The sequence below is a fragment of the Epinephelus fuscoguttatus genome, linkage group LG22 (assembly GCF_011397635.1).
Source record: "Epinephelus fuscoguttatus linkage group LG22, E.fuscoguttatus.final_Chr_v1".
Taxonomy (NCBI): Eukaryota; Metazoa; Chordata; class Actinopteri; order Perciformes; family Serranidae; genus Epinephelus; species Epinephelus fuscoguttatus.
In genome coordinates, this window is record NC_064773.1 from 28,631,252 (window position 1) to 28,658,862 (window position 27,611).

Consider the following 27,611-nt stretch of genomic DNA (forward strand, 5'->3'; position numbering starts at 1 on the left):
AAAGGCTGCATGAAGAAGGGACTTGTTAGTGGCCCTATGGCACGTTCTCTGTGTGAAAAGGACTTATGACAAGGGGCACTGAGGCTATTCTGGAGGATCGTGGATCAACAGCCTACCAAGGCGCTTTATGTTGGTTTTCTTTTCAATTGTTTCCCATCTGTATTTGCAGCAGACATACAGTATAATGAGTGTACAACAGAGTAAACAAACTAATAATTGATAGTGTTTGTAACCATCACTGGATTTCCAAGAATGTACTGTCATAGTGTTATCTTAACAAATAACTGCTAGTAATGACTCAGCTGCTCAGCAGCAATCTAGCACCTACAGTAGAAAGATGTTGCTCTCCTTCTTTATGTGTCTCTTTCTATATTATTTCCTTCATCTTTTATAACTTTCTTCATTATTTGATCTTTTCCTTGAAAAATGCTTTTATGACCCCTTTACAAATTGTTCACAGGCTGGGGTGGAGGATTTGTCAGCTACATTTTTCAGATATTTGTTGCTTGAATACAAAGGAAAGTCCACTGAGTATTAGACCATTTTTTAGGTTTTGCCTTCATATCAACATGTTCTGATTCCAAGCTGAATAGATGGCAAAAGGTGCCCTTCAGATATAGAAAATGGGGGGAAACTGATGTTGTTATCTCTTCTTACCCTGCTACTAAAAAGAAACTGGGTCAGAAATCTGCTGCAAGTGATGTTTAAACATTATGTAATATGTCATGGCATTTTATACAGCGTAAGCACTCTTCATCTTTTCAGGGGCAGAGAGAGTGTGCTGTGTTTGAGGCAGCGTTTCCTGTAGAGGTTGGGAAGCTTTGAAGGAGATGGGGATAATTTCTGTTACAGCATGTGTTTCACTATGGCAATAAAATACTATATATATATCATGTGTACATATATATGTGCATGTATATTTATATGTCTTACTAACAGGATTTCGGGCAATATGATTACATTTACAATTTAATGCGTTACCACCCAAAATAAACTGTTTATTGTTTTTATTTTTCATTCATCCACACTGATCGGCGTTGCTCAGGTGTGCCACGAGAAACAAAGTGTATTTATTTGCACTCGTCGCAGTGACTTAATCGCACGCCATTCTGTTTGTTGTGCTAACCTCAATGTTTGATTATGTTGATTATGTTGATTGTGTTTCATATCATAGGCCCACAAATATATATCCATATCCTATAATTATCAGACTTTGATCCTCTGCCTGCCCGTCCGTCCCTGTGTCCAAGGCTATTTAACTTATTACTCTACACAGAGAGTAATATTGTTAAGTAACTTACAATACCAGAGTACACAGCATAGTACAAAGAAAACAGAATGAAGCCTCAGGGGCTATTTTGACTAAACAAAACTAGCATGTTACCGGCCATTTCTTCCAAACATGTCACCGCCCATGTCCAGGAGGCACGACCACCCAGCCATCTTGTTGAGGTCAAGATGTGTGGACAGTTAAATCATTCCATTACCAGAACCATTCAGAAATATGGACAGTTATAAAGCAGCAGCCACTGATGTAAGAAAACACATGAAATAACTAAATTACAGTGCACAAGTTAAAGGAGCTGATGGGGTCCCATTTCACTGGAGTTGCACCTTGTAAAATTCCGTGTGACAAATACATGATGATTGATCTATTGATGTATACACTTGTTAGCTACAGCTGTTCACTAACTAGCCTTGTGAGCAGTGCCTTTGCAAACAGTGCTTTGCAATGTTCCTAACAGGACAAAAGCAGGAACAATATGGCTATAAAGTATGATGATAAAGGATGGATATTGGAGGCAAAATTGCTATTTGTACGGGTAAAAAAAAAAAATCTTAAACCTCCCAAGTGGCTCACAATATCAGCTTCTCTGAAAATGAAAGAAATAACACCTGGTTTTGCACCATTACCCCCCTCTCTGCGTTTGCTTTATGTCCCTGCTTCACAGACAGAACTTGTGATATTTCAGTTTTAGTTCAGAGCGTCTACTCCACTGTCCTTGTATGCCACGCCATTGACACAGCAGGCTGGTGGCTGTGGTCTGAAAGCCAGATAAAAGGCAGACAAAAAAATCCCTCTTTGCTCAGACAGCAAAATGTCACCTTGTCTTGAAGTACAGCCATTTCTGTTTATCCTCTGAAGGAGAAGTGGACAGCCACACCACACTTTGAGATGGTGGTCACATTGCTCTGTTTTTATTTTACATTTGTGAATCCAGTGTAATAGAATATGTTATATATATGCTATTACAATGACTTGTTCTGAGGAAGAGTGGTGATGCAATAATTGCAAACTTCCATGAACACCTGCAGTCAAGGTTAAACTATGGGCCTTAAAGGACATATTTGTTATGTTTGGTCCTTCATGGGAGGGCAAACTACTTTAGGATCTGAATGTGTGAGCTGTCATTGTGAGTCTGTTTGCTTTGAGTCACACCATCTGACTTTGCCTTAATCAAACACGGCACACTGCTCTCTGTCCTACATTGCAGCAATACCTGCCGCATCCAGTCCGTTCTTGTCTTCTCTATTTTCAGTTGTTGACATCACTTCTGAGTCTGAATCATACATGCACATCTGTGGCCACGTTCGCTAACATCCTGGTGCCACTGACTGCTTACCTCCTCCGGTTTGTCAAAGACCTGTTATTTGGTTTGCACTTACATGAAAGCTGGCTCACACTACCTGCAGGGACTAAAAATCCAACTGCTGTCTTACAGAAAAACGTGATTGCATTGGGATGTATGTGACTGGGGCTGGAAATCCATCTAGATTTTGTTAAAACAAACAACACAATTGTCAGCTGTCATCTTTCCCAGCGTCTGCAATCACACCTGCTGTATGAGTGCTCTACTTTACCAGCCACACACAGCTTTCGAAAAGCCTTTTAAAATGACTGTGAATATTGAGGTTACTTGAGGTGTTATTTTAACATTTATATTATTTTTTTTCTTGTATATTTACCATATACATTACAGAATAGATTATAATAGTACATTTATTAATTGATAAATTAATCTCCCAGGTCTGCTTCTGTTCCTGTTATTCAGTATTTTTTACATCTGATCACACCCTTCTGATTCTGATTCTGTGTCCTCCTGGTGTCTCTTTTTTAAAGGGACATTGGCGTTTCAGTGCAACTCTACTCTCTGATGTAACATTAATGGAGAAGCTTTATTTCTTCAACTCAAACTTTCTCTCAGCGATGTCATGCCTAACAGTTTTGGACACCTTAAAAGCCTATTTAACAGGCTGGGTTATATCCTTTGTCGCAAATAATAAAAGATGTTGTCATAACATAACACTAATGAAATTGTTAGGCAACATGCCCACCCTTGAATTGTATTAAAAAATGGCAGGAGCTCAAAAAACCCCCACTTTGCTTCATTTGATCACTTGTGTGGGTGGGTTAACCCACCAAAGGCCCACTTCTTTCGATATTTACAGATCAGACACTGCAGTCTCAAGTATCATGCTTTCCCAAGGCCCCTGACTCTGGTTTTATTGATCTGGTGCTTGCCTTCAATCCATTAACCAAAGGATCCCGTATTGGTTCTCTCTATAATGTGCCCTTTAACCAAAGTAAAAGCAGCTTGGGAGAAATCAAAGGCAACTCCCCCTCATCTTCTACATGTGCTAGTCCCTTATTCATTCATTTTAAAAAAGCCTACAGTACCCACATTTCTAAAGAGGAATGATCTAAAAAGTATCCCAATGTCAGCCTCAGCTACAATAAATGGATACTAATGCTTCATTGATTGATATTTACTGGCTGTGTCCCAGCTTGGATTCACTTGTATTTCAACACTTTCTGAGACTCTAAACTGTATAATTGAACCTGGCCCTCTATCAGCCCTATGTAGAGTTGCTGATGAGGTTGCACATTCGAACACCTACACATAATGCTCTGGCTTGTTCTAGCTAGACACGCAGTATCACTTAGATGGAGGGAGGCTGCCCCACCCAGACTTTTAGCTTGCCCAAAACTTGAGAAAATTTACACTTAAATACAGGTTGATCAAAGAAATAAAAACAGTTTTGAGCAGGAAAAAAGCGATAGCAGATTAATTGGCCAGTATGGTCACCATGAATTTAAAACAAGGGCTTTTAATTTGATACAGGAAGTGGCAGCATTCACTCAGTCACGGACTAACAGACTTCAGGTTGGCCCCGCTGTTGTGGTCCAGCCAAAAAATGAATGTAATTACATTTCTTCATTTCTTAGTTTTCTAATTTATCAGCCATACTGATTAATCATATGACCTCCACTATGGTGTTACAGATCTCATATGATTTTACAAGGTTTGAGGGTTCTTTCTGACACTTTCAAAGCTCCCATTAGGTAGAAGTTTGTTTGGTGTTATCACTGACCTCTTAAGGCCCATACATACCAAACCAACAAAAGATCAAGTGGCAACAAAGGGCAACTGTTGCATCGCCTCACATTGCCCGTGTCTTGGCCAAAAATCTGCACTTGAACACCTCGCAAAGACTGCAACCAACGGCCAGCTAGCACGCATTCTGCACTTGCATTCGAGGAAATGACTCTCCATAGCAGCAGGCGGTGGTAGTCTGTATTTCTCAATCAAAAAGGGATACCAAAGACTGACAGGACAGATTTAAGACACTAGTTAGCACACTAACAACACAACCTGATGTTAAAAGAACAAAAGATATTTACTGTGCACTAGTAAACAGTAACACAAACAATTATGAACTGTTTCTGCCAAATGGCTAAAAAAGTTGATCAGAGGATCGATCTGATCCATCTTTTGCTGCAATCAGACAATCAGAGTGATTTCATTGCACTGTTGGGTCTGACGGTATTAACATGCGTAGTTTGCCGAAAAACAGTCAACAACAGCCGACAGGGCAGGACACCCCACAAAATTAGGTGCATAGATGCTCATCGAAGGCCCACTCATTGGCCAACAGACACCTTGGTGTGTCAGAGCTCAACACTTGACTCCTTTGCAAGACTCCAAAACATTTTATACATTCGTTAAGAGAGTTAAAGATCTTGATTGTTCCTGTCAAAGAACAAGGACTGCCATTGTGACCACATGTACATTGTACAGTGCCTTTGGGTTGTAAATCAGTAAAAACAAAAATGTTTTTTGAAAAGAAAGAAACAAGAGAAACTGTACTTAAAATACTTGTAGGTTTCATAAAACATTAAATAAACTAGTTTTCCCAACCATGTCTGCAAGTGGTGAATGAGTCAAACTTCAGCCTGAAAGGACTCCTTTGATCGGCCCGTCAAGCGCACAGTCGAGTCACCCACCAGCCTCCACAGCTTGATTGTCAACGTATAGTCAAGAAAGCTTTTCAAATGCTAATTTAGACCTACCACATGTAGTGATCCAACTGTGTCTCATATCACATTGTACCAGTAAAACTCCTCTCGGGCTTCTTGTCACAATTCATATTTTTTATCGGTGACACTTTGAGATTATTCATAGCTCTTCACTTTGTCTCTCTGTCAGTCTCCTCCCCACCCCCACACACTCATCTGCATTATTAATCAGCACTAATCATCAGGTGAGGCTTTTATTATCATTTTTTGAGCTTCCCTGCTGTGCTCACATGTCAATCTCAACGAAACTGACAGCAGTTGCCAGGAGTTTGTCCCTTGCTGAACCAAACATAGACTGTTGTTGCATTTCCACTGCATGGTACAGCACATTTGAATCCCTGGACTATTTTGGAAGAACTATCTAGGAATTCATCCAGCCTTCCAGTCACATACTCCTCAAACCTCCATGCCCCCGTAACTGTAGGTCAGTGTTTTGCAACCTTGTAGGAGTGGCCAAGGTGTTAGTGTGCTTTGTCGCTGCAAAAAAATGAGCCGTAAGATTAAATTAGAAAACCACGCTGTTGATGCCTCTCCACAAAGCCTTGTTAATCGACCTCTGACGTTCAGTGACAGTTTCCTAATCTGTTCGCCTTATTGTTGTAAGCAGCTCTCAGTATTGTCTATCCTCTCAGACAGTGGCTCTGAGGTTTCTAGCCAATCAGAATTTACAGTTTGGCTTTCCCCTTCCTGATTAACTGAGCAATATCCAATCAGTGGCATTGTGTTCTTTGTCTTTCTCCTTACTGAGCCTCCTGTGGTTGTGTTTGGTCCGACTGTGGATTAGGACAATCCGGCATCGTTCCAGGTATGACTGTGATGTAAGTTTCCACTCTTTTCACTGTAGCCGTGCGGATTGTCATGTGCTCATTAGGATCTTGTTCAATGAGCAGTTCCACAAAGCAAAATGTCCTCCTGAGGATAGACAGATTAGGAACAATCTACAGTTTGTTTTTGTGAGTATAAGAGATGATTGCAAATGTAGCTAAATTAAACCAGTGTGGTTACTGCTTAACTGCTGCTGATGTGTTGCTTTCAGGACAGAGGATGGCCATGGTAAGCAACCCTGATTGTAGCCCCTGTTTTGGCCAGCTGTTTAGTGTTTACACCCTCTGCTGTGCAGCAAGAGGTGGAGTTGTGTGGGGCCAGAGCTCAACATCTGGCTAGTGAGAGCTCCTATTGCTGCTCTGTGGGTTGAACTTAATACATTTTTAGGTGGCATTGTGCTTACAGCTCTTTAGATGAAAGAGGTAAGAGCTGTAAATGGGTATATATATTTTCAATAGCTTCTAATAGTAGTAGTAGTCTAGATACTGAATACAATAAATTTATGATACTCTCTGATAACTGGGGATAGCCACCACTAGCTGTGGGGAAAGACAAAAGCACTATCCTCTTCATGTTTTGGTTGCACAATGGTTGACGAACTCCCTTTGTGAGGTAGGTGGTAGACGGAATTGCATAGTGAAAGCACGGCTCATAGGGAAATGCTGACAGTGTCATTTTTCTATAACTATTACATTGTGTAATCAACATTTACATCATAATGACAAGTAAAAGCCAAAACCTTGTCTGTTTTCACTTTGAATAATTTACTGTTGCTTTTTAGAATTCAATTATTTATTCATTGATTATAGTCATACTAGAGATAAAACAATTTGTAGATTCACTGATTTTTCAATTGACGGAAGATTAATCTGCAACTATTTTGGCGATTGATTAATCATTTGAGTCGTTTTTAGCCACACTAACTGCCTGGATCTATGGATGGAGCGATGAACGGTTGGTTGGCTGTACATCACCTTGGTCCAGAGATATCTCAGCAGGCCCAAACTTTTCATTTAGTGCCACTATGACATTGACATTTTTGGTTCCTGCAGGCGGAAGCCATTGCTGAAAGCATTATACTTTTGGGTTGTCTGGCCGTTCCTCCATCCGTCCGTACATTCTTGTGAATGCAATCTTAAGAACACCTCAAGGGAATTTCTTCAAATTCAGCAAAAATGTCCCTTTGAACTCAGTGATAACCTGATTGAATTTTGGTTGTCAAATTTCAAGGTCCCTGTGACCTTGTCCATTTCATTCTCTTGAAGGCGATATCTCAAGATTATCGTGAGTCCACTTGGACTCAGTTATGAACTGTTTAGATTTTGGTGGTTTTAGTTTGCAGGTTAAAGTCACTATGACCTTGTGTCTATCTCATCCTCCTTAACGCAAAATCTCAATAAGGTCATAAGGGAATTTCCTCAAATTTGGCATAACGTGCACTTGGACTCAAGGATGAATCGATTAGAATTTGCTGGTCAAAGATAAAGGTCAGTGTGACCTCATAAAACATGTTTTTGGCAATAACTCAAAAATTCATACGCTAATTATGACAACATTTCCCACATATGTCTAATAGGATATAATGATGAAGTGATGACATTTTATTTCCAAAAAGTCAAAGCTCAACTTCACTCTGACATCATAAGGTTCTGCACTAGCAATTTTCTGGCCATTTCTCAACAGAACGGGAGACATTTGGTCAGATACTGAATTGGTGACACTAATCTTGGGTGTCCACCTTGAAACTGTGCTGATTGTATAGATCGCCTGTGCTGCTGGGGGGGGGGGAGGGGGGGGAGAATGTGTGTGATACATCCATGTTTTAGAATATGTAGCCTCTTTGCAGCAACATCCGTATTTGAAGCATTGTCAGCTGTTAGGGCTACATATGAGTCTGGACAGACATGGATGTAGACTGTAACTGCCACTTGAATGGTTTGCGCCCATCAGCATTTTAGCGTTATCATTGTGACAATGTTCCATGCCAGTCAGCATTTAAGCCTAAGTACAGCCTCACAGAGATTCTTAGTCTTGTTTAATAATATTCAGCAGATTATTCAATTATATTCAGTTTAAAAATAGTGGTGCTAATAATAGTGAAAAGAAATAAATTCAACAAAAATGTCTAAATTTCAGGGGCGGCACGGTGGTGTGGTGGTTAGCACTCTCGCCTCACAGCAAGAGGGTTGCCGGTTCCGTGTCAGCGTGGGTTCTCTCTGGGCACTCCGGCTTCCTCCCACAGTCCAAAGACATGCAGATTGGGGACTAGGTTAATTGATAACTCTAAAATGTCCATAGGTGTGAATGTGAGCGTGAATGGTTGTTTGTCTCTATGTGTCAGCCCTGCGATAGTCTGGCGACCTGTCCAGGGTGTACCCTGCCTCTCGCCCGATGTCAGCTGGGATAGGCTCCAGCCCCCCCGCGACCCTCAAGAGGATGAAGCGGTTAGAAGATGAATGAATGAATGAATGTCTAAATTTCAGTAATACAGTCAGCTTCCATCTAATAAAGAGAGACAGTGCTAATGGTTATAGCAGGGATATTTCAGAGTTTTATATTTATATTTTTTTTATGGATGAATGCCACAGTACTTGTCAGGTCAGTGGAAATATAAGCATTTGTTCTTGTAAGGTACAAATGTGTGTGTATAGTGTGGTAATTTCAGTTCATTCAGTCCTCTTGTAATACCCAATCCCTCATCATTATCTCTGCCATCGTCCTGATGTGTTGCAAGCTTTGTGTCAAGTTGTGTCCTCTGTTAACATTTTGGTTAAACTAATGTCTGTTTTTTCTTTTGTTTTCTGTCTCTTGTCTCCTCTTTTTTTTGTTATTCTTTGTCGTCCTGTGTGGCTGCGGCTTCTCCTGCTGCTGCTGCTGCTGCTGTTGCTGCTGCTGATGCTGCCCACTGTCGTCCATCCCGCTGCACGCAAACCTACCACTGCCAACATCTGGTCAACAACACATGGTGGACGCCCCTCTTCCTTTTTCCTCCTTTAATCTTTATCCAAAATCCTTGACACACTTTTCCAATCCCTCTCACTCTCTTGTTCTCTCTGTGTTCCCATTCTATCACTTTTATCCCTCCCTCTTGTGCTTTTCTTTTTCTGTCTCCACCCTTTCCCCCTGCTTAGCACCATGCAGAGTTGAGAGAGCACCATGCCACCTCCGGTAAGCTGCTGACCTTTTAGAGGAAGGGCTAAGGGCAGTGCCACAGTGGCCAGAGTTGGTATTTAGGGGTACATAGAACATATGTGTGGGTGTGGGTGTGGGTGTGGATGTGGATGTGTGTGTTTCAAGTAGAGCAAAAAGCTAATATTAATGCACCCATTTCCCATTATTTTCTCTGTTTAAATGTTTTTTATTTTTCCATGGTATTGTGGGGCGGCACGGTGGTGTGGTGGTTAGCACTCTCGCCTCACAGCAAGAGGGTTGCTGGTTCAATCCCGGGTGTGGGAGCCCTTCTGTGCGAAGTTTGCATGCCAGTTTGCATGGGTTCTCTCTGGGCACTCCGGCTTCCTCCCACAGTCTAAAGACATGCAGATTGGGGACTAGGTTAATTGATAACTTTAAATTGTCTGTAGGTGTAAATGTGAGCATGAATGGTTGTTTGTCTCTTTGTGTTAGCCCTGCCATAGTCTGTCTGGTGTACCCTGCCTCTCGCCTGATGTCAGCTGGGATAGGCTCCAGCCCCCCGCGACCCTCAAGAGGATGAAGCGGTTAGAAGATGAATGAATGAATTAATGAATGGTATTGTGAACTTAAAGCCCTACAGACACGTTTAAAAGTTTGTAAAATACTCTGCCATGACTAATGTCTTGTTTTACAACTTGGTTTACAACATAAAAGATTTAAAAACTCTGTAAAGGGATAAATGGCAGATCTACTTGTTCTCTCTTGTTGAGAAATTTTGGATCTGGCCTCTGCCCCACCTATCACCGCTGCTTGTGATAGGCTCCGCTTTTTACAGCACAGGCACAGACCTAACAGGGCTAGACTGGTTGACCAGGGAAAGGGCAATGCACATCAAGATGGCTAGTGTTAGCAGGAGAGGAAACATCAGAGAGATTCAGCCTTACATGTTTGAGCCTCAGTGAGACCCAGACAGATGACGAGTTGAGCACCAGAATTGGTGACTAGCAGACGCTTTCGAATGGTAAATGTAATAAGCATTGTTTAAGTGTTTATGTTGTTTGTTAGCTTGTAGGCTATCTGGCGGTGCCTGACAGTCTTAGTGGTTGTGATATATACAATAATGCAATGATGGGTTTTTAGGCCTCCGTGCCAGGGACAGCCACGGCCCGAGGCGTTGCGTTTTCAAGAACGCAATATCTCAAGGATGCCTTAAGGGAATTTCTTCAAATTTGGCACAAACATCCACTTGGAGTCAAGGATGAACTGATTTCATTTTGGTGGTTAAAGGTTAAGGTCACTGTGACCTCACAAATGTGTTTGGCCATAACTCAAGAATTCATACTTTAATTATAAGAACATTTGACACAAATGTCTAATAGAATAAAATGATGAAGTTTACGTCCAAAATCATCCCACTCTGTCATTTTTGCCATCAAAACTTTCATTATGCCAATACAGACTCTGCTCTCTGTACCGACAAGTTCGCTTTGCGCTGGAGGTTTTAGATTTCTTTGCCGGTGTTGTGTTGATGTCTGTTCCCCCGTCGATAAGTGTTTCCCATATTAGACAGTGATCAGCATTCAAATTAGTGAAGTACCTAATCTAGTTTGCTTAGGGTATGTTTGAATGTTGTATTTTAGGGGCTTGTACAGACATTGCAGAATTCAGTAGAGGAATGTGACAACACCTCTCTAGCAATAAACTTTGCACAGATACAAGTCAGTATAGTATAGTGTAAGACATTAAAGGGTACATAAACATAAAAAAACACACTTTTGAGTGGAGTGGGACTTCAGACTGTTCTTAGGCTCCTAATAGTCCTTTTAGTTGCTCAGCCAGCACCTCAGTTTATTCAGCAAGGACCCACCTTCATTAATAAACCATTAACTGCAGCTTGTAATGGAGCAGCATTTGTTCTTTGACATTAATTTAACTCAGGGCTTTCTTTGTACGTCCTGATTTTTCAAGTTGTATAAGCTGTCCGTGAAAAACCCCTTGTACTTCCTGTTGAGTATTTTTACCTCTTGGTTTTTCATTGCTGCTGTAGAGATTTAAACCTTTAAACTCTGCAGGGACATGATAAGTTAGGAGTGTATTTAGAAAAAGTGTACAGTCTGTGTGGCTACATCTGTGTTTCTGTCTCTGTGGTTCTTTCTCAGCCACTGTCCTCTTTATTACTGTTTCCTGCATGGTGTCTGTCGAGCATGTCAGCATGTATATAGGGTTAACAATACCCACAAGAGCACACATACATGTACACAGCTGCATTTACAGAGCACGTCCACAACAACTCAGCTGCTGAACACACACTGCGGTGTGATAAAACAGACAGCCACTGACGTCACTGGATTATGATCTGGATTATACTGTATCTTTGTTACCATATGTGTTTGTGTATGAGCACACCAGGTTTCAGAAGCTTACTAATTTGCTCAGTTGGAAAGACAGGCACACCCCCTACAGAGTTTTAAATTGAACTCAAAATTAAATGTACTCTTCAGTTAGTTACCTGCATCAGTGCCAATGTGTTTATGAGAAACTTTGATGAGGACTTTATGTACCATAACAATCATTTTTTGTGATAAGATTGTGGAGTAGTTCAGCTTGTTTGCAAAAAATGTGTTTTAATTTAAAAACTTCATTGTGCTAGTATCTAGAGGTATTAAATAAATAGTGTAAAAACATCCACCTTAATTTAAATTTAGTTGAAAAATGTAACAGATTATGTTGAGGAAGGGGCCCTTGAGCTCATCTGCATCAGACAAAAATGGATGGGAACTGCATATCCAGGGTTTTCCCTGCCTGTCTTAAAAGGCGGGCAGTCTGGGTGATTTTGGCTGCCGCCTCGGCAGACGTCGCGCTAGACTTTTTCGTCGCCAGTCATTTTGACTGACAGCGTCATAAAAATCCGGTCATAATCTGTTTTCACCGGTCATTTTAATTTTCCTTTAAGATATTCAAAGACATTTAGTTTTCATTCGTTCGTTTTTGATAAATCCAACAAGCAAGTTATAAAGTGTGCATTAATAAGGACATGAACGAAAAGATGAACAGACATCCACACACCCGTGCCATTCTGGACACACCGGACGCGGAACCAAAGAGCAGCGCCCAGCAGTGGAGGCAGTTTTCAATCGGCGCCCATGTTAACCTATTTGACTGTCCACACAGGCCGCTGAGCAGAGCGGAGCGCCCGCGGAGGCAGCATTTCAGTTCAGCGTCTGGTCTATTTTTCACGCGAGCAGTAAAATACCGTGTTTATAATTTAAAATAACACAACAGTGCATAACCGAACACATTTTTCAATACCCTAATCACTTCATTACAATTTTAATTTTGTGTCACTGAGCCTACAGACTACATAAATAAAATGGTCAGAACAATATGCCCTATTCATTCAGTGTTTATCCAACACGCTCAATACATGGACGTGCAATGACAAATTGTCATTAACTTATTACATTATAAAAAACGATTAAAATATGGACTTACCCATGTTTAAAATGACCAGTTGAAGTGAAAAAAGGAGTACTGACAGGAACAGACAAGTGGAGTCAATGTTTAACTGGCGCGGAGAGCGCAGGAGAAATGTGCTGCCTGTGTGGACAGTCAAGCGCCTGCGAGTACACTCGCAGGACTTCCGCGGCACTACGCGTCCGGTGTGTCCAGGGCTCAACAATGCTACATGAAGCAGATGAATGACTTTTTCTCTGCAGTGTGAAAACGGCAGCCACCGGCTGTGCACTCCGCCGCCATGTGGGCAGGGGTGGTAATTGCAACAGGTCAAAATGACCAATGGCCTTCAGATTTTCCAGTCATTGTTGTAAAAAAAACGGTCAATGACTGAGAATATCCAGTTAACGTGACCCCTGTGCCTCAGTTAAAGCGTGTGTGTGCATGGGGGGTGTTCAAATGAAGCATCTTTTGCGCGCGCAGACCCATTACTTTCAGTGTAGATGCACGCTCACAAGCCAGAGCGACGCCGTAGTGGCGCGCATTTGGTGCGACGCACTTGTTTTTTCGTCTGGTGTACAGCTCCACGGACCTGCTTCTCCCTCCGTTGTTGTGTCAGATCCTGGTTCCCCCTCGGGCTGTGTCTCTCCTACTGTTTCCCACAGAGCTCTGCCCTGTTTGAAAGGCGAAGGAAGCCTCTATGTGGAAAGACGTCGCCTCCAAGATGTAGAATGTACATTTCTCTTCTATAATACACATTCTCCAAGATGTAGAATGTGTATTATAGAAGAGAAATGCACCTTTCAGGACCGCTGACTTGTATCATCAGAACAGACATGTCCTGTGATTTTCAACCTCCTTTCATATTTAATAGAGGGGGGACAATACCTGACAGTAATATTCTCAGCTGTCAGGATGTGCCTGCTGTAAAGGGTAAATATAATCATAGAAGGCTGTAAATCACAGGACATATCTTTTGTGATTATACAAGTCAGCAGTGTAAAGCTCAAGCATGTGGGGGCCTCCTTTCATATTTAATAGAGGGGGGGAAATCAGGCAGACGGCAGATGGACAACACCCTCTGGAAGACAAGGGAAAAACAAACAAACAGTCTGACAGAATGGCAGGATATCAAAACAAAACACTCATGATGATGGCTGGCATGGTGATGTCAAATATATTACAAAGAATGGTATTAACTTCATTTAATAAAATTATTTTGTGGGTATTATTTTATGTAATTATTCCAGTAATTGTCCAGATTGTAGGATTGAGGGAGCTACGCAACATCTAGTTGTAAATTCCATAGCCGGAGCCAGCCTCACCTTATTTTGCCGCTCTACGCCCGTCTACTTAAGTGATATCTGGTTTGCTGGCTACCATCTGCCGGATTCCATGTGAACACAGCATTACCATCATGCTAGAGATTAAAGTGATATTTTGGCTTGAGCATGCTGGTAGGGCTTGGTGATACAGAGAAAATCAAATACCACAATTCCTTTTATTAGTGCTTTGATACTGATATTTCAACAATATTGTAGGGTTGACTTTTGGTGCTTTCACAAAATATTTCCACTTCATTTGATAAATCATTATCAGTAATGTGGATATAATGACTAAGTAGGTAAAGGCAAATAATAAAACAGCTACAGTCTGGTAAGTTCAGGAAATTACATCACTTTACTGTAATGCAACCTTTAAAACCAGGAATAGACAACACTTAAAATATTACTAGATGCAAAATCTATGGCGACATATAGTTCAATGTCACTATATCGATATAATATCCATATATTGCTCAGCTCTACTTGTGGAAAACTTTTTATGCTCTACTAAACGGAATTTTCTCAACCCAAGAAATAAGTTCTGCATCAAAAATAATGCTCTGATATCCTCTCAGCTCACTGTTCATGCTGTGTTATATGTGTTGAGTGCCATTTGAAGCTACCATAAAACAAAATCAGGGAGTGTCTCCTTAAACAAAGATAAAACTCCTGTTTTAATTTTGTACATTTGTTTTGGCCTGCTGCCAACCAAATTGAGCTCCCACTGCTGAGGAATAACATGTCTGCTTGCTTCATTGGCACCAGGTAAACAAGGTGGAGTGATAAGGGACAAGCACACATATTGAGCTTATCATCACTCATGGGACACCTCTTTTTCCAATCCTAAGACCTGGATGAAAACAAACGTTATATAAGTTATCAAAATGTGTTATGAAACAGGAGGCTGTACCTAGCAGATGCTCCGCAAGAGGGCTGCCTGTAGATGTTCTCTGATCTGAAGTAAGATGGCAACATGTCTGATCTCTCCTCTCATGTGCTTCCTTTTCATCTCTCACCTCCCTCCTTTGTCACTCTCCCGGCTCCCTTGCTCTGCCTGCAGCTGCTGTAGTGAGCGGTGATGACACCGTCCTTCTGACCCCAGGCAGGATGAGCCAGCGCCAGGTGAAGGAGCGGGACAAGGAGAGGGAGAAAGAGGCAGGCCTCCAAACGCCCAACAGGGAGCACGTCGCCACCCCCTCTACTCTCAGCCCGGGGGTCAGCTACAGCCATGGTAAGATACAGACTTCCTTTCCACCCTACTTTTACCACCAGGTGTCAAATTTCCAATTTAAAGGGGTAAGTCGGATTTTTTATAGTCGGGTTGTATGGGGTACTTATCTATAGTCAATGTATCACCTGCAGCAGGCTAGGGTCCAATGGAAGCTAAGCAATCTACTGCTATAGACGGGGGTTAACAGCAAAACATATTATAGCCACCTAAAAAAATCAATATTAGTTTATGTTTATGATCTATTGAGAGTATTTTCACTGCTTTAACTTTCTGTCAGACAGCCCGTGGCAAAGGGGAAGCCATTAACGGTGTATCAGGTCCCCATCTATGCTCTCGTCAAAGTCACCAGACTCCATTGACATAAACAGTAATTTTAGCTCACTGAACCTAGAAGATGCTAGTCTATCACTGCTTCAGTCGATGAGTAAGTTTGTTATTGTGTGAATCAAAATTAAATCTTTCAAATGCAAAAATCATAAATTAACACAAACAAAATAACTGATTGAGGCAGCAGTAGACCAGCAGTTCCTGTGTGCTGCATTGTTAAGCTACTGTTTTTCTTAATGGAGTCTAGCCTTGAAGAGAGTAAGATAAAACAGCTTTTCCCTTTGACAATTGCTGTCTGGCTTTAAGGTGAAGCAGTGAAATATTCTAAGTATAGCAGACATTAATATTGATATTGATTTTTTTTTTAGGGGGGACTTTTCTTAGGTGGCCAAAATTTGTTTTGTTGCTGGCCCCTCCACAGCAGTACACTGCCTAGCTTTGATGTCAGACTCCAGCCCGTTTCTCCAAAGTGGGGGCATGCTGACCGCCATCTACTTTATGTCATATATCGTCTATGGATAAGCACCCCATACAACCCCACTTGAGAAATTCTGAACTATCCCTTTAAACTTGTATTATAGAGCAGCTTAGGTTGGCACACTATTAAATTGAGCTCCATGGATCATTTGCACATTTTACACCCTTTTCTTTAAAATGTCATATTAAAAAAAACCAAATAAATAAATGAATAAATAAAAAATCAACCTCTCAAACTCCCTTTATATGACTTGCACTTACAGCACGTTCTATTCAGGAAGTTGAAAATAGCATATTTGAAAGAAGAAGTATTATGGGCAAAACAACTACTGTAAATTCAGAAATAGTGGCCATGGTCGTTATTTACTCCAAGCACAAAGAAAACTAGCCCTTATTGATATTTAGAAACAGACCTGTATTCCTAGTTTCTCTGTGTTGTAAGTACATTTTATCAAATTTCAGGAAGAAGTCTCCCTTTTTTCTTATTTGCTCCAATTTCCTCATTAATTAGCTGTTGTTCACTGTTTATACGAACTCCGTACTTCCTTCATGGTCACCTGTTGTCATGATAAATTGAGCATTATTTACATTTCCACAGCATTTTTTCACATCCATATAGAAACTTAGTGAGACCATACATACGGCTCTTAGTTTTGCTTTCCAACAGAAATATTTCACAGAAGAATATCAAGAGTTTCTACTTCACCTTTCTTCCAGTTAATTAAATTCAACACTTCCTGCAAACATTTCACATCAAAGTGAAACTATGTTTTAGCTAAAATAAGAAATTTGCCCTCTTTCAGATGAAAAGTTGAGGTCATAAATAATAAAACACTCTTCCTCCGTGCAGTGCAGTCAGCAGTTTTGTTGCTGCAGTCTTACTTAATCCAGTATAACCAGTAGCTTATGGTGACTAATGTTAGCAGGCTTTGGATAGATAATGTCGCTTGACTGACATTACAGAGCCCATGAGTTGATTCTATGGTTGTGTTCTGACCACAGGCAAATTGGATTTGTTTCTCAAATCAGATCTTTAAGAAAGATTATCTGTACTGTCATTTGTAAGTTAACAAATAGAATTAGTGAGAAATCACCAACCTATGTTTGCGTGTTGCTGTGACGTAGCCGTCAGTAACTACAAACACCGGTGACATAGCTTTCCAGTACAGAAGCATGAGAAATGGAGGTCCAACATGTGTGTTTTTTTGTTGTACAGATTTTCTAAAATCAATCTGGATGCAATCTGGGTATGCCAAAAAAGGGATTTGGGCTGGCATTCTGAACAATTCCTATTACTCTTCTTTTCTGCATTTACAGCAACATTTTAACATTCACAATTACCTCGTAAATGCCACATGTTGCCAAAGTTGCTGTTGTTTAGCAGAGGTTGTATAGAATTGCTTTAAACCCTACTAGATAGCTATCCATTATCTGTAAATGTCTTCCTTACATGACAGATTTTCGTGGGATTTAATTTCTTGGTGATCTCCAATGATATGATTTTTATGAATGCATTCACATTTCTGGTAAAACTAGTTGGTTGTGAAGAGGTTGAAGGCAGAACTCCAGTCCCCCTGCAGCAATTGTTCTGATAAAACACATGAATATTAATTGGTTGCTGAATGGTCAGAGCGGCCAGTCTCACAACAGAAAGGTCACAGACTGGATCAGTGCAGCAGCAGCCACGAATCTCTCTGAACCTTTGCAAGCCAGACTCAAGATAAAAGCACTAGCTACATCCTTAAAATGAAAATATAATGTGTATCAAAGACCCAGACACACACTAACAGACACACTTGCTGATGTATCCTGATCCTGGTTTGTGTTTTCCCAGATTTAAGATACCACTCTAAGACAATTAGAAGCATAGTGGTAATGCTGGACGTTTCTAGCCCAGGACAGCTGTCAGTGTTGTGTTTGGTCTGTACCTTTCCCAGACACTCCTGGTGGAGAAACAATGACTCACACTGACTTGATGAGTGCTTTTCAGCCTGCCTGTCTACTGATGCACAGTCACAAACCTGCAGGTGCTCAGGCTTATATCCTCAGTGTTTGTGCTGCTTTTGTAATTCTGTAATATTTACTGTTTTATATGCAGTAAATCACATATGATCATCATAGCTGCTGTTTATAATGTACAAGTCAGAGTAACCTATGGATCAGCAGGTATACTTTGTGGTGTGTACTAAACACCAGAGCAGGTTAGCAGAATGATCATCAGTATTTGGCTCTATGTTTGGTAATTGTCTCCTTTTTTATTGACACACTGTTGTTTAATGATAGTCATGCTGCTGCGTATCCCAGTGAGACCGCACATCAGGAACAAATCAAATAGAGGACTGTGGAGAAATGAGCTCAAGGGTAAATTTGGTTAGGGTCTTACATCACTCCTCACATGGCTTGTTCCTTGTTCTTGTGTTGCAGCGCCCTCTTGTGGCTTCTCTGCTGTGGTTCATGAACTGCAAGATTTTGATGTACATCTGCTCAGAATATATGTTGTTGAAAGATTGATATCATCTGGCTTGTTTCAGCTGTTTTTTTGTTTGTTTTGATGCAGATAGAGGGCCTCTCAAAAGTTTCCATCAGTTTCATAGTCTGCCAGTATCGCAGGTCATGAAAGCAGTGAGGGCATGTCTTTTCAGCCAGATTTGATGAACGGCTGCCAATAGCTGCAGCTGGAGGCATTATGTTTTCGAGTTGTCCATCTGTCCGTCCCATTTTCGTGAATGCGCTATCTTAAGTAGGGATGCACAATATTGGATTTTTTGCCGATATCCAATTTGCCGATATGCAACAACTCATTTGACCTATCACCAATGTCTACATACGCACTTTTTACCATCTAATTTATGAGATTATCAAGTCTCTTCTGTAGTGGAGTTAACACCATATTATGCATGCATACTCTTATCATGAGCAGATGGAGACATGAAATAGAAACATTTTCAGTGTATGTAATATTCATTCATTGTGCAAAATAAGAAAAAGCATGTTGGCCGATAGAAAGCCAGTATCGGCCGATACTGATGACTTGCCGATATTATCGTACATCCCTAATCTCAAGAACTCCCTTTCTGAAATTTGGCACAATTGTCCACTTAGACTCAATAATGAGCTGATTAGATTTTGGGAAATCAGAGGTAAAAGGTCACTCTGACATTGTGTCTGTCTAATTCCTGTGAATGCGATATCTCAAAAGAGGTCTTAGCACAAACTTCAATTGGATAAACTGATTAGATTTGGTAATCAAAGGTCACAGTGACCTCTCAAAACATTCTTTTGGCATAACTCAAGAATTCATACACTAATTATGACTGAATTTCCCTCAAATGTCTAATAGGATAAAATGATGATGTGATTTTCTATCCCAAAGGTCAACTTCACTGTGATGTCATAATCTTCTGCAAAAACACTTTTCTGGCCTTTACTCAATGTCATGCCTCAGGATCAGAAGGGGTGTTTGGTCAGATATTGAATATCTGAAACAAATCTATGGTGCTCACCTTGAAACTGTGCTGATTGTATAGATCTGCTTTGCTGCTGGATTGAAGATGTGTGTGAGGGCATCCACATTTTAGAATTTGTAGCTTTGCAGCAATATCTATATTTCAAACATGTCTACTGTCATGGCTGGAAATTCTGTATATTTACCAATAGGCTGATGGCAGTCAACAAGGCAATTATCGTCTGACACCTGTGTTCGGCAGCTAAAGCGGTGAATCCTTGTTTGAAACATGTGACTCATCTCTGCTTGATTTGTTGGCTAATACATTTGAGTTAACAGCTCAGTGTGTTTTTTCCCACCCTTTTAAAATCAACCAACAAATTGTTGGCAACAATTTGTTTGTCACATTAAATCATATGATACAGTTTCAGTTGTAAGCCTTCTTCTGACCACAAGAGGGAGTGAGCATGACATAGAAATTAAGACACATCCTTACTTTTTGACCGCCACACAACATATATGGCACATTCTACTCTCTGTATCCCCATCTTACATGTGTGTGTGTGTGTGTGTGTGTGTGTGTGTGTGTGCATACAACATCAATCACTCGCGATAGCTTTTATGAACGCTTCTTCTGCTTAACTGCTGCCCAGCATGACATAGTGTCTCTGACTTCTGCCTGTATGTGAGGTCATTAATGTTCATGCATATCTATCAAGAGTAAGACACCTGTTCATGTACTGCATACAGATGTAGTCACTGAAGTTCCCTTTTCTGCAGTTTTCTGCATCTGTTCTGCACACAGTTTTGTCTAGTTGACTCATATCAGTATGATAAAATGAAAAAGAGTCTTTGACAAATCGTATCCTCAGAGTGTGTACTGATACAGCAGCAGCAAACCACCAAACATAAGTGGCTGTTATCTAACAGAACTGCATCAATGAAACAGGAGTCTCTACGACAGCATGGGAGGTTTTTTCCTGACCCTCCACTCCCTGCAGCACAAAATGGGTATCCATGGCAACTGCTTTTACTGCTACTAGCCATTGGTCTTGCGTCAAAGTGATGACAGCGTATGCCTTGATTTGTTTGTCTTGACCAATGTGCAAAGATCCTGTCCTTTTTTGTCTCATTTTTGGCTGCAGTCATAAATGACTAAGCTGTTTGATATGAAGGAGCACATACTCCAGTCACAAGGTGATAGCGTTTGCACTTACATAGTTATTTCTGAATTGAGGAGAAGATTGTAGGAGTTGTGTGAAAATTCACAGCTGAGGTGTGAAGATCAATTATGACGATAGGTATTTTTTCATAGCTCATTTTAGTAACCTGATGCCGCTCAACAACACGCATGATTTCTGGAGCATAATTCTCTTAAATTCTACTGGAACATTATTACATTTGATAATCCATGGGTAAAGTGCCTTCTCTGATTTGCTGTTTGAGCCCTATGAAATCATTTCTACTTTTTTTTCCCAGATTCCATTATATTGTTCTCAAATTCCATGTTTTTGTTTTGGTTTTCCTGAATTCTTCATTTTACATTCAAAGCACAATTTGTTATCAGAAGGAGTCTCGTCATGTGGTGGATGAAAAAAATTTCAACAATTCAGTAAGAAAGTATTCCATATTTAATTTAAATCAATTTGATGTGACACAACATTGTACCATTTATTTATCAGAGTGTTAAAAACATTGCATCCTTATGAAGTTAGGTGCTTCACAATTTGAGCTTCTTATTGGTGCTTTGCTCTAAATTTAGCTATTAGTGTCAAATTCCTCAGTTTTTTGGATAACTTGGCATCTCAGAGGGGCTCTTCCACATGACTGCAGGGACCAACAATAATGTTCATGTCTGGATTTGTTTTTCCAGCAACCCAACATCAAATAATGAAATAATTTCCCCTACAATTCAGTAGGATTTCATAATTTACAAGGGACAAGCTATATATGTTCTGTGAGTAAAATCCAATTAATATTATTTCCATGTGAATGTACTCTGTGTTAACACCTTGTTTTGAATAGCGGACGTAGTCTTATGTGTATCCTGGGTCATGAATGCATTTACCATAAAGGTCAGAATATGGGGGCAATCCAGCTTTAGCAGCAGCCGGTTTTAGCGCAGAAATACGACCGATGGCTAGCCTGATGCAGAGACATCAGATGCTGCAGAATTATGCGACTCCATTCATGTTTTCCACACTGTGGAAATGATAGAGCTTTAAATTTTGCACAAGTAATCACTCTCTAATACCCTTCTTTACATTCAGACAGACAACCATTCACGCTCACACCTATGGACAATTTGGAGTGGTCAGTTAACCTAACCTGCATGTCTTTGAACTGTGGAAGACACCAGAGCACCCAGAGGTAACATCCTTATAACAGGACACTACCCAACAACAGTTACTAGGAGGTCAAGAGGGGTGAAAGCTTATGTAAACAGGGTAGAGAGGTTAAATGACTATTTTAGTGATGTCAAGTGAGGCTGACCAATATATCAGCCAGGCCAATATGAGCGACCAATATGAACTTATTGCAGATATGTTTTACTTAGATAAATTTTGCACATCACCTGATGAGTAACAAGACATTTGTCCACCAGAGAATAGAGCAAAGTTTATTTTTCAGTTCTTGAAATGTCCCACTCGGTGGATATTTTGGTCACAAATAACCCAATTTTAGGGCTTCTTGTTGTAAAAAAAAAAAAAAAAGAATGTTGGCTGATTTGTTGTTATCAGAATTTTTCTTATGATTATAAATCAGACTGCTTTCATAATGTAGCTGAAGTTTAAATTTTGTTGCATGATCACATCCGCACAGACAAGCTCTGGTGTCTCTGGTCTGGCTGCAAGTGAGCCTTCTTTCCTTTATGACTCACTGAGAGCAAAAATAAAAGCAGGAGGTTGTTTGATAAGGTTTCCTCAATCGGCTTTGAAGCTGCGCTCGCTTTAACTGCCTTTCGCTCAGTTGCTGTCGTCTTTCCAGGTAAACACAGAGTCTTCCTGTGCTGGAGAGTGAGAGACAGGTCGAGAATGAGACTGATGCAGGGGGAAGGTCATGAAGATGGTTGAGAGAACAAAAAATTAAAAAAAAAAAAAAAAAAAAAAAAACACCAAAGAAATGAAGAATATATTTGAACAGAAGTGAGTTGACTGCAGGGTTGAAAGCGATGGAGTGCAAGAGCGAGAGAGCAGGTTGGGTCAGCATGGATTTAAGCTCAGCCTCAGGGATTATGCCCTGTCAGACGGGGATATCTACATGGAGGAGGCTGGCCTTATCTGCACCCTCAGCCACTGCCAGTCCAGGGTTTCCTCTTCTGCTCACGGTCTCGTCCAATGAGTGGCTGATCTCTGGGAGGCCTGAGCGCTAAGAGGCACAAGGCTCGACAGCAGAGATATTTACTGCAGGTAACAAAGAGTCCGTAGAAGTAAAGGAGGACAGGACGAAGCAATGGAGAATATCTGGGCCTTTGGGCCTGAGCTCTGCTCGGACCGCCAAAGGCTTGCCTGGACCGATACAACCTGGATCTAAAGCAGGAGGGATTTTAGCATGGTTTGGGCGATTGGAGTCCTGTCAATTGACCTTGGGACACTTTTCTTTAAGTGTGTAGCCTGAAGGAAAGCAAGGTACATTGTGAAGTAGCGCCACTTGACAAGGTAGTGCTTGGTAGTGCTTGACATCTGTGTTGTGCAAGTTGTACCTGTCCATGAGAAATCCCCCCCGTCATGCTGATTTCTGACCTGAGCCTTTTCTATGTGTGCATCGTCTATGTAAGGTGGCTCTTGTGAGGACAGAATGAAGATCACACCAAGTTAAAATGGCTTTTACTCACCAAATGTGGACGGAAACAAGACCCTTGATTGTTCTTTTCTTCAAAGTGCCTGACTGTTCCTGCAGTAAAACTAGGAGGAAAGGAATACAGCAGAAGATGCCTGTAGGCTAGTGTTCAAAAAGCCTCTTTGTTGCAGAGCTAATCCCAGGCTTACAGGGTCTCCTTGTAGCCTTTATGTAAGACTTGAAATGTTTGTCTGCGTGTGACCTACTGTCTGCAGTGTTTGTGTATCACTTGCACTGCATGGTATCAGATGTATTGTAGCTTGTAGGTTACTGTGTCATAGTTAGTCTGCAGCAGTGGAGTCATGGTTCGGTTACCTGAGTTTCTTTGAGCTACACTGCTTTGTTAGAGATATTTAATTTACAATGACAACAAGATAAGTGTCCTCTGGTGTTCTGACTTTCCCGTCAGTGTTCATTCTGTTCTCAAATTAACATTATAAAGTTTCTTCAAATATTTAGCAGTTACTTTTGGAAATCCACATGAACCACTCTCCACATCCCCTTATATTAGATCCACCACATGGCACTTATTTAAAAAGAAAATATGTCACTTACAGTGGTGAAGACCATCAGGGGCAGTTGCCAGGAGTTGCCCAGCTGGCATTGCAAATCAATATGACGTTAGAAAGACATTGGACTCTTGAGTCGGGCAGACGTTAAAGTTTGGTTTGAATGAAAATTTGAATGACGATATTTTAAATGTGTAACAATGTTAGAATTGTACGTTGTGAGGACGTTAATATTATGATGTTTTGCAGCCGTTGAGTTACGTTCCTCATACCTTACAAGTAAAAGTTATTCTTCATCAAGATGGCATTGGCATGACATGTTTGGAAGACTTTGGATTTTGGCTACTTAACAACACAGCTTAAAACAACAAAATATCAACATCGTCATTCGTCAGTATTCTACATCAAATTGACATTGACATTACCCGTTGTCTTGACATTGAATTTTGGTCACAAAATGTCACAACCTAAATTCAACCATATACCAGTTTCTAAGAATGTTGGTGGCCAGCTGGCTTTTAGTAGAACACAATTATGACTAGTGTCTTAACTGCACATCCAGTGAATTAAAGCACGCTACATTATGCTACATTACATCACTTCTACCAAACTTCATAGAGAGAAATGACGGCAAAAATGTATCACCGATCTGTTTTAATCGTATATTCTCTGGTTTAGTTCAAAAACATAAAAACACAGAATCCGTCAGCTTGTTGAGCGTGTCATTCACTACACTACACTATGTTTAGCAAGTTAAATGTTTACCATGTTCACCAGATAGGTTTAGCTTGGTAGCATGCTAACATTTGCCAGTTGGCACTAACAAAAAGGTCAGCTGAGGCCGATGGGAATCAGTTTTACAGGTGGTCAAGTTTTATTGGATAAATTAAGATTTTGACCTGATCAAAAGTCAGAGAATCATTAAAGTTATTACAGTTCATCCTGAAGGTAGCATTAATGTCTGCATTTCCATCCGATAAACGTCAAAACATGTCACTCAAAATCACGAATATTAAACTAATAGTAGAGTTTATAGAGTAGAGGAATAGTGAGTAAATGATTAGTATTTGTTTTCTGGGCACCATGGATATCTATATTAAATTTCATGGCAGTACATCTAAAAGTAGTCGAGATATTTTGTATTCAGGCCAAAGTGATGGGTTGGCCGACTGTTATTGCCATCTCCTAGAGCTTTTAGCATGGCTAATAAAAATGGGAACAGTTCTGTATCTGAAATCAGGTAATCCTTGTGGAGGCACATGTATCCATAGCTTTGGCCCCTTTCTTGAGTATCAGCCCCTGTGTTGGGTTACTGCTCCACAGTGTAGCTATACTGTAGATCTTCACTCACCGCTGTACTGGCCTGTTTGGCATGGCAGCACTATCAATACCTGACACCAGCTCACCTGATACACATGAGACATAAAGCACTGAGGCAGGCAGCCGTGGTGCAGGGGTAACTTCATCTGGTTTGTCTAGGCAACGAGCTGATATTCAAACAATGCTCACATTTGTACGCTGAGTGGTTCCTCACGTCCACGTGACAGGAATGCTTTTTAGAGAAGATGTCTAATCTGTGCCTGTGAAGGATACATTTACCATGAATGTAGAAAGCAAACACTGTGTCCGTAGGAAAGCAAAAGGTAGGACTGAGTATTTACAGTAGGTTAAAGCCATGTTTGTCATCAGATTAGCTCTGTTTGTTCAGTCAGTGAATGTAGTGAGGGTAGGATTTTTGAGAACCACTGCTCATGAGCAAGAGTCAGTCCTAACGTCACTGGAAATAGCTTGAAAAATGACCCAGATGATGACTATTCTTAGCAAATGTTTCTCAAGTGTCCCTCAAATGCCAGCAGAAATGAGGGACTTTTCCTCTACAAGCAGGTTAATTAGGTCTGGGATCTGAATTATACATACAGAATATCCTAATTGCCAGGATTAATAAAGCACATTTGAATCAGACAGGCAGAGCTGCAGATTTATCAGTTTGTTGCCAGCAGAATGCTATATGTTTTTTTAACATCCTAAAATTAATAAGTAAAACGGGACAAGTGAGCCAAAAGGAAGATGAAGATGTCGGTGGATTGTGGAAGGATCAACAGCAGATTGTATTTCAAAGATACGGCCCAATGCCAGGCTTACTCATTTCTGTAGAGATACAGTAACCACTGCTGCCCTTCTTGCAGAATCCTTTTTCCTGACACACTATCTTTTTACTCACTATAAACCATCCTGATGACCTTAATTATCTTTCACAGCCTTCAGCACAGCAGCTGAACAAGTTTTCCTTTTTCAAATTAAAAACAACATTTAATGGCTACGTATTGTATGCAAAGAAGCTCCGTTTCAGTATAGTAGCTTTTCATGTCGTCTAAGCCACTTGTATTCCTGAAAATACAGCTGGCTTTGTGCCACTGAGATAACATTTCTAGGAAACAGTGTCCCAAGTGCGTCATAGATGTCTGCCAACAAAGCAATTTACAGTCAGTGTCACCTGCTCGGTCACAGACAAAGCATTCGGTTTCAGCGCTGAGAAGCACACGCATTGACGCAGCATTCAGAAATCATCGCCACACTGGAGCCTTTTCATTCTGACACTATAATGAATATTCAGTATATAATATGAAGACATATATTCTGGGTTGAACTTATATTTTGATTGAGCAGCTTTCCTGCAGCTATTTGTTGGCCTGATAAGTAGCCTGCGGTTGAAAGTAATTGGTTTATGTCTGGGTGATATATAGGGTCAACTGAGCACTGGTGTGATCAAGTCCTTCCTTCTGTCCTCAACAGAGCTTGTGTTCAGTATTTGTATATGCTGGTGTGCGTGTTTGTGTGTGTGTTTTTGCACAGTCTGATACATAGCAGTCGCAGTTTCCAAGATGTATTGCCTGAGTGATGAACACAAGAGAACAGTGTGATGAGAAAGAGGGGGGGCATGTACATACACCGTCTTAAAGGAACATCTCACAGCTATTAATGTGGATACTCACAGACAACTTGTGGTCTAAGTAGGCCATTAACACAACCTCTGAAGAGCCTTATATTGATGGAACAATCAGTGTTCCTCTGTACAGAGCTTATATCACAGTGCCTACATGTACCAGTATGTATTGCATGTGACTGACTGAGTTAAACCCACACAACATCAGCCTGGGAAATGACTGTATGAGTCAAGCCCCAGAAACAGTGCCGGGCTTTGATGCTAATTTGACACAGTAGATCGGAATTACAACTTCAAGGTTCAAAAAGTCTTTTCTCATAAACTTAAATCGTGAAAGAGATGTCTCTAAAGCAGTGGATACATTTTGTAAATGCACAACCCCAGCAGTATGATAAGTTTCAATATTGGGATTTGACAATTTTGTCTGATAACATTTGTGAAGACTTTAAGAGCTGTATGATTTAATCATTTTATCCCCATTCAAGTTAGCATAGGGCTAAACAGGAAGTTAGCTGCTAAGTTGCCAGAAGGCTCTGGTGCACTTTGTCTGTGGGCCCAACGATGTAAAAGATCTGGATAATTTTATACCATGGAAGTCAAACTTTTTTTTTCTTATGGTGCCAATTCCATTTTTTCATTTTTCATTCCTCTGGTTTAGCATTACCTGAGAGATGGCGTCGCAAACAATGAGTGAATTTCAGAACATTAAGCATACTGCGGCGATTGGATGATTTTAAAATACCA

At 40.6% G+C, this 27,611-nt stretch overlaps 1 protein-coding gene across 9 annotated transcripts in view; it reads left to right on the top strand.

Annotated features, from left to right (window-relative positions):
• osbpl8 (oxysterol binding protein-like 8) overlaps positions 1–27,611 on the top strand; it is a 121,924-nt gene that overhangs the window by 50,675 nt on the left and 43,638 nt on the right. For 5 of the 9 annotated variants that reach the window (XM_049566152.1, XM_049566154.1, XM_049566153.1 and 2 more), the window contains 2 exons: positions 9,316–9,352; positions 15,155–15,325. In XM_049566152.1, the coding sequence (XP_049422109.1) occupies positions 9,316–9,352; positions 15,155–15,325 (208 nt within the window). The remainder of the gene's footprint in view (positions 1–9,315; positions 9,353–15,154; positions 15,326–27,611) is intronic. The other 4 variants (XM_049566155.1, XM_049566159.1, XM_049566161.1 and 1 more) reach the window with 2 other exon arrangements.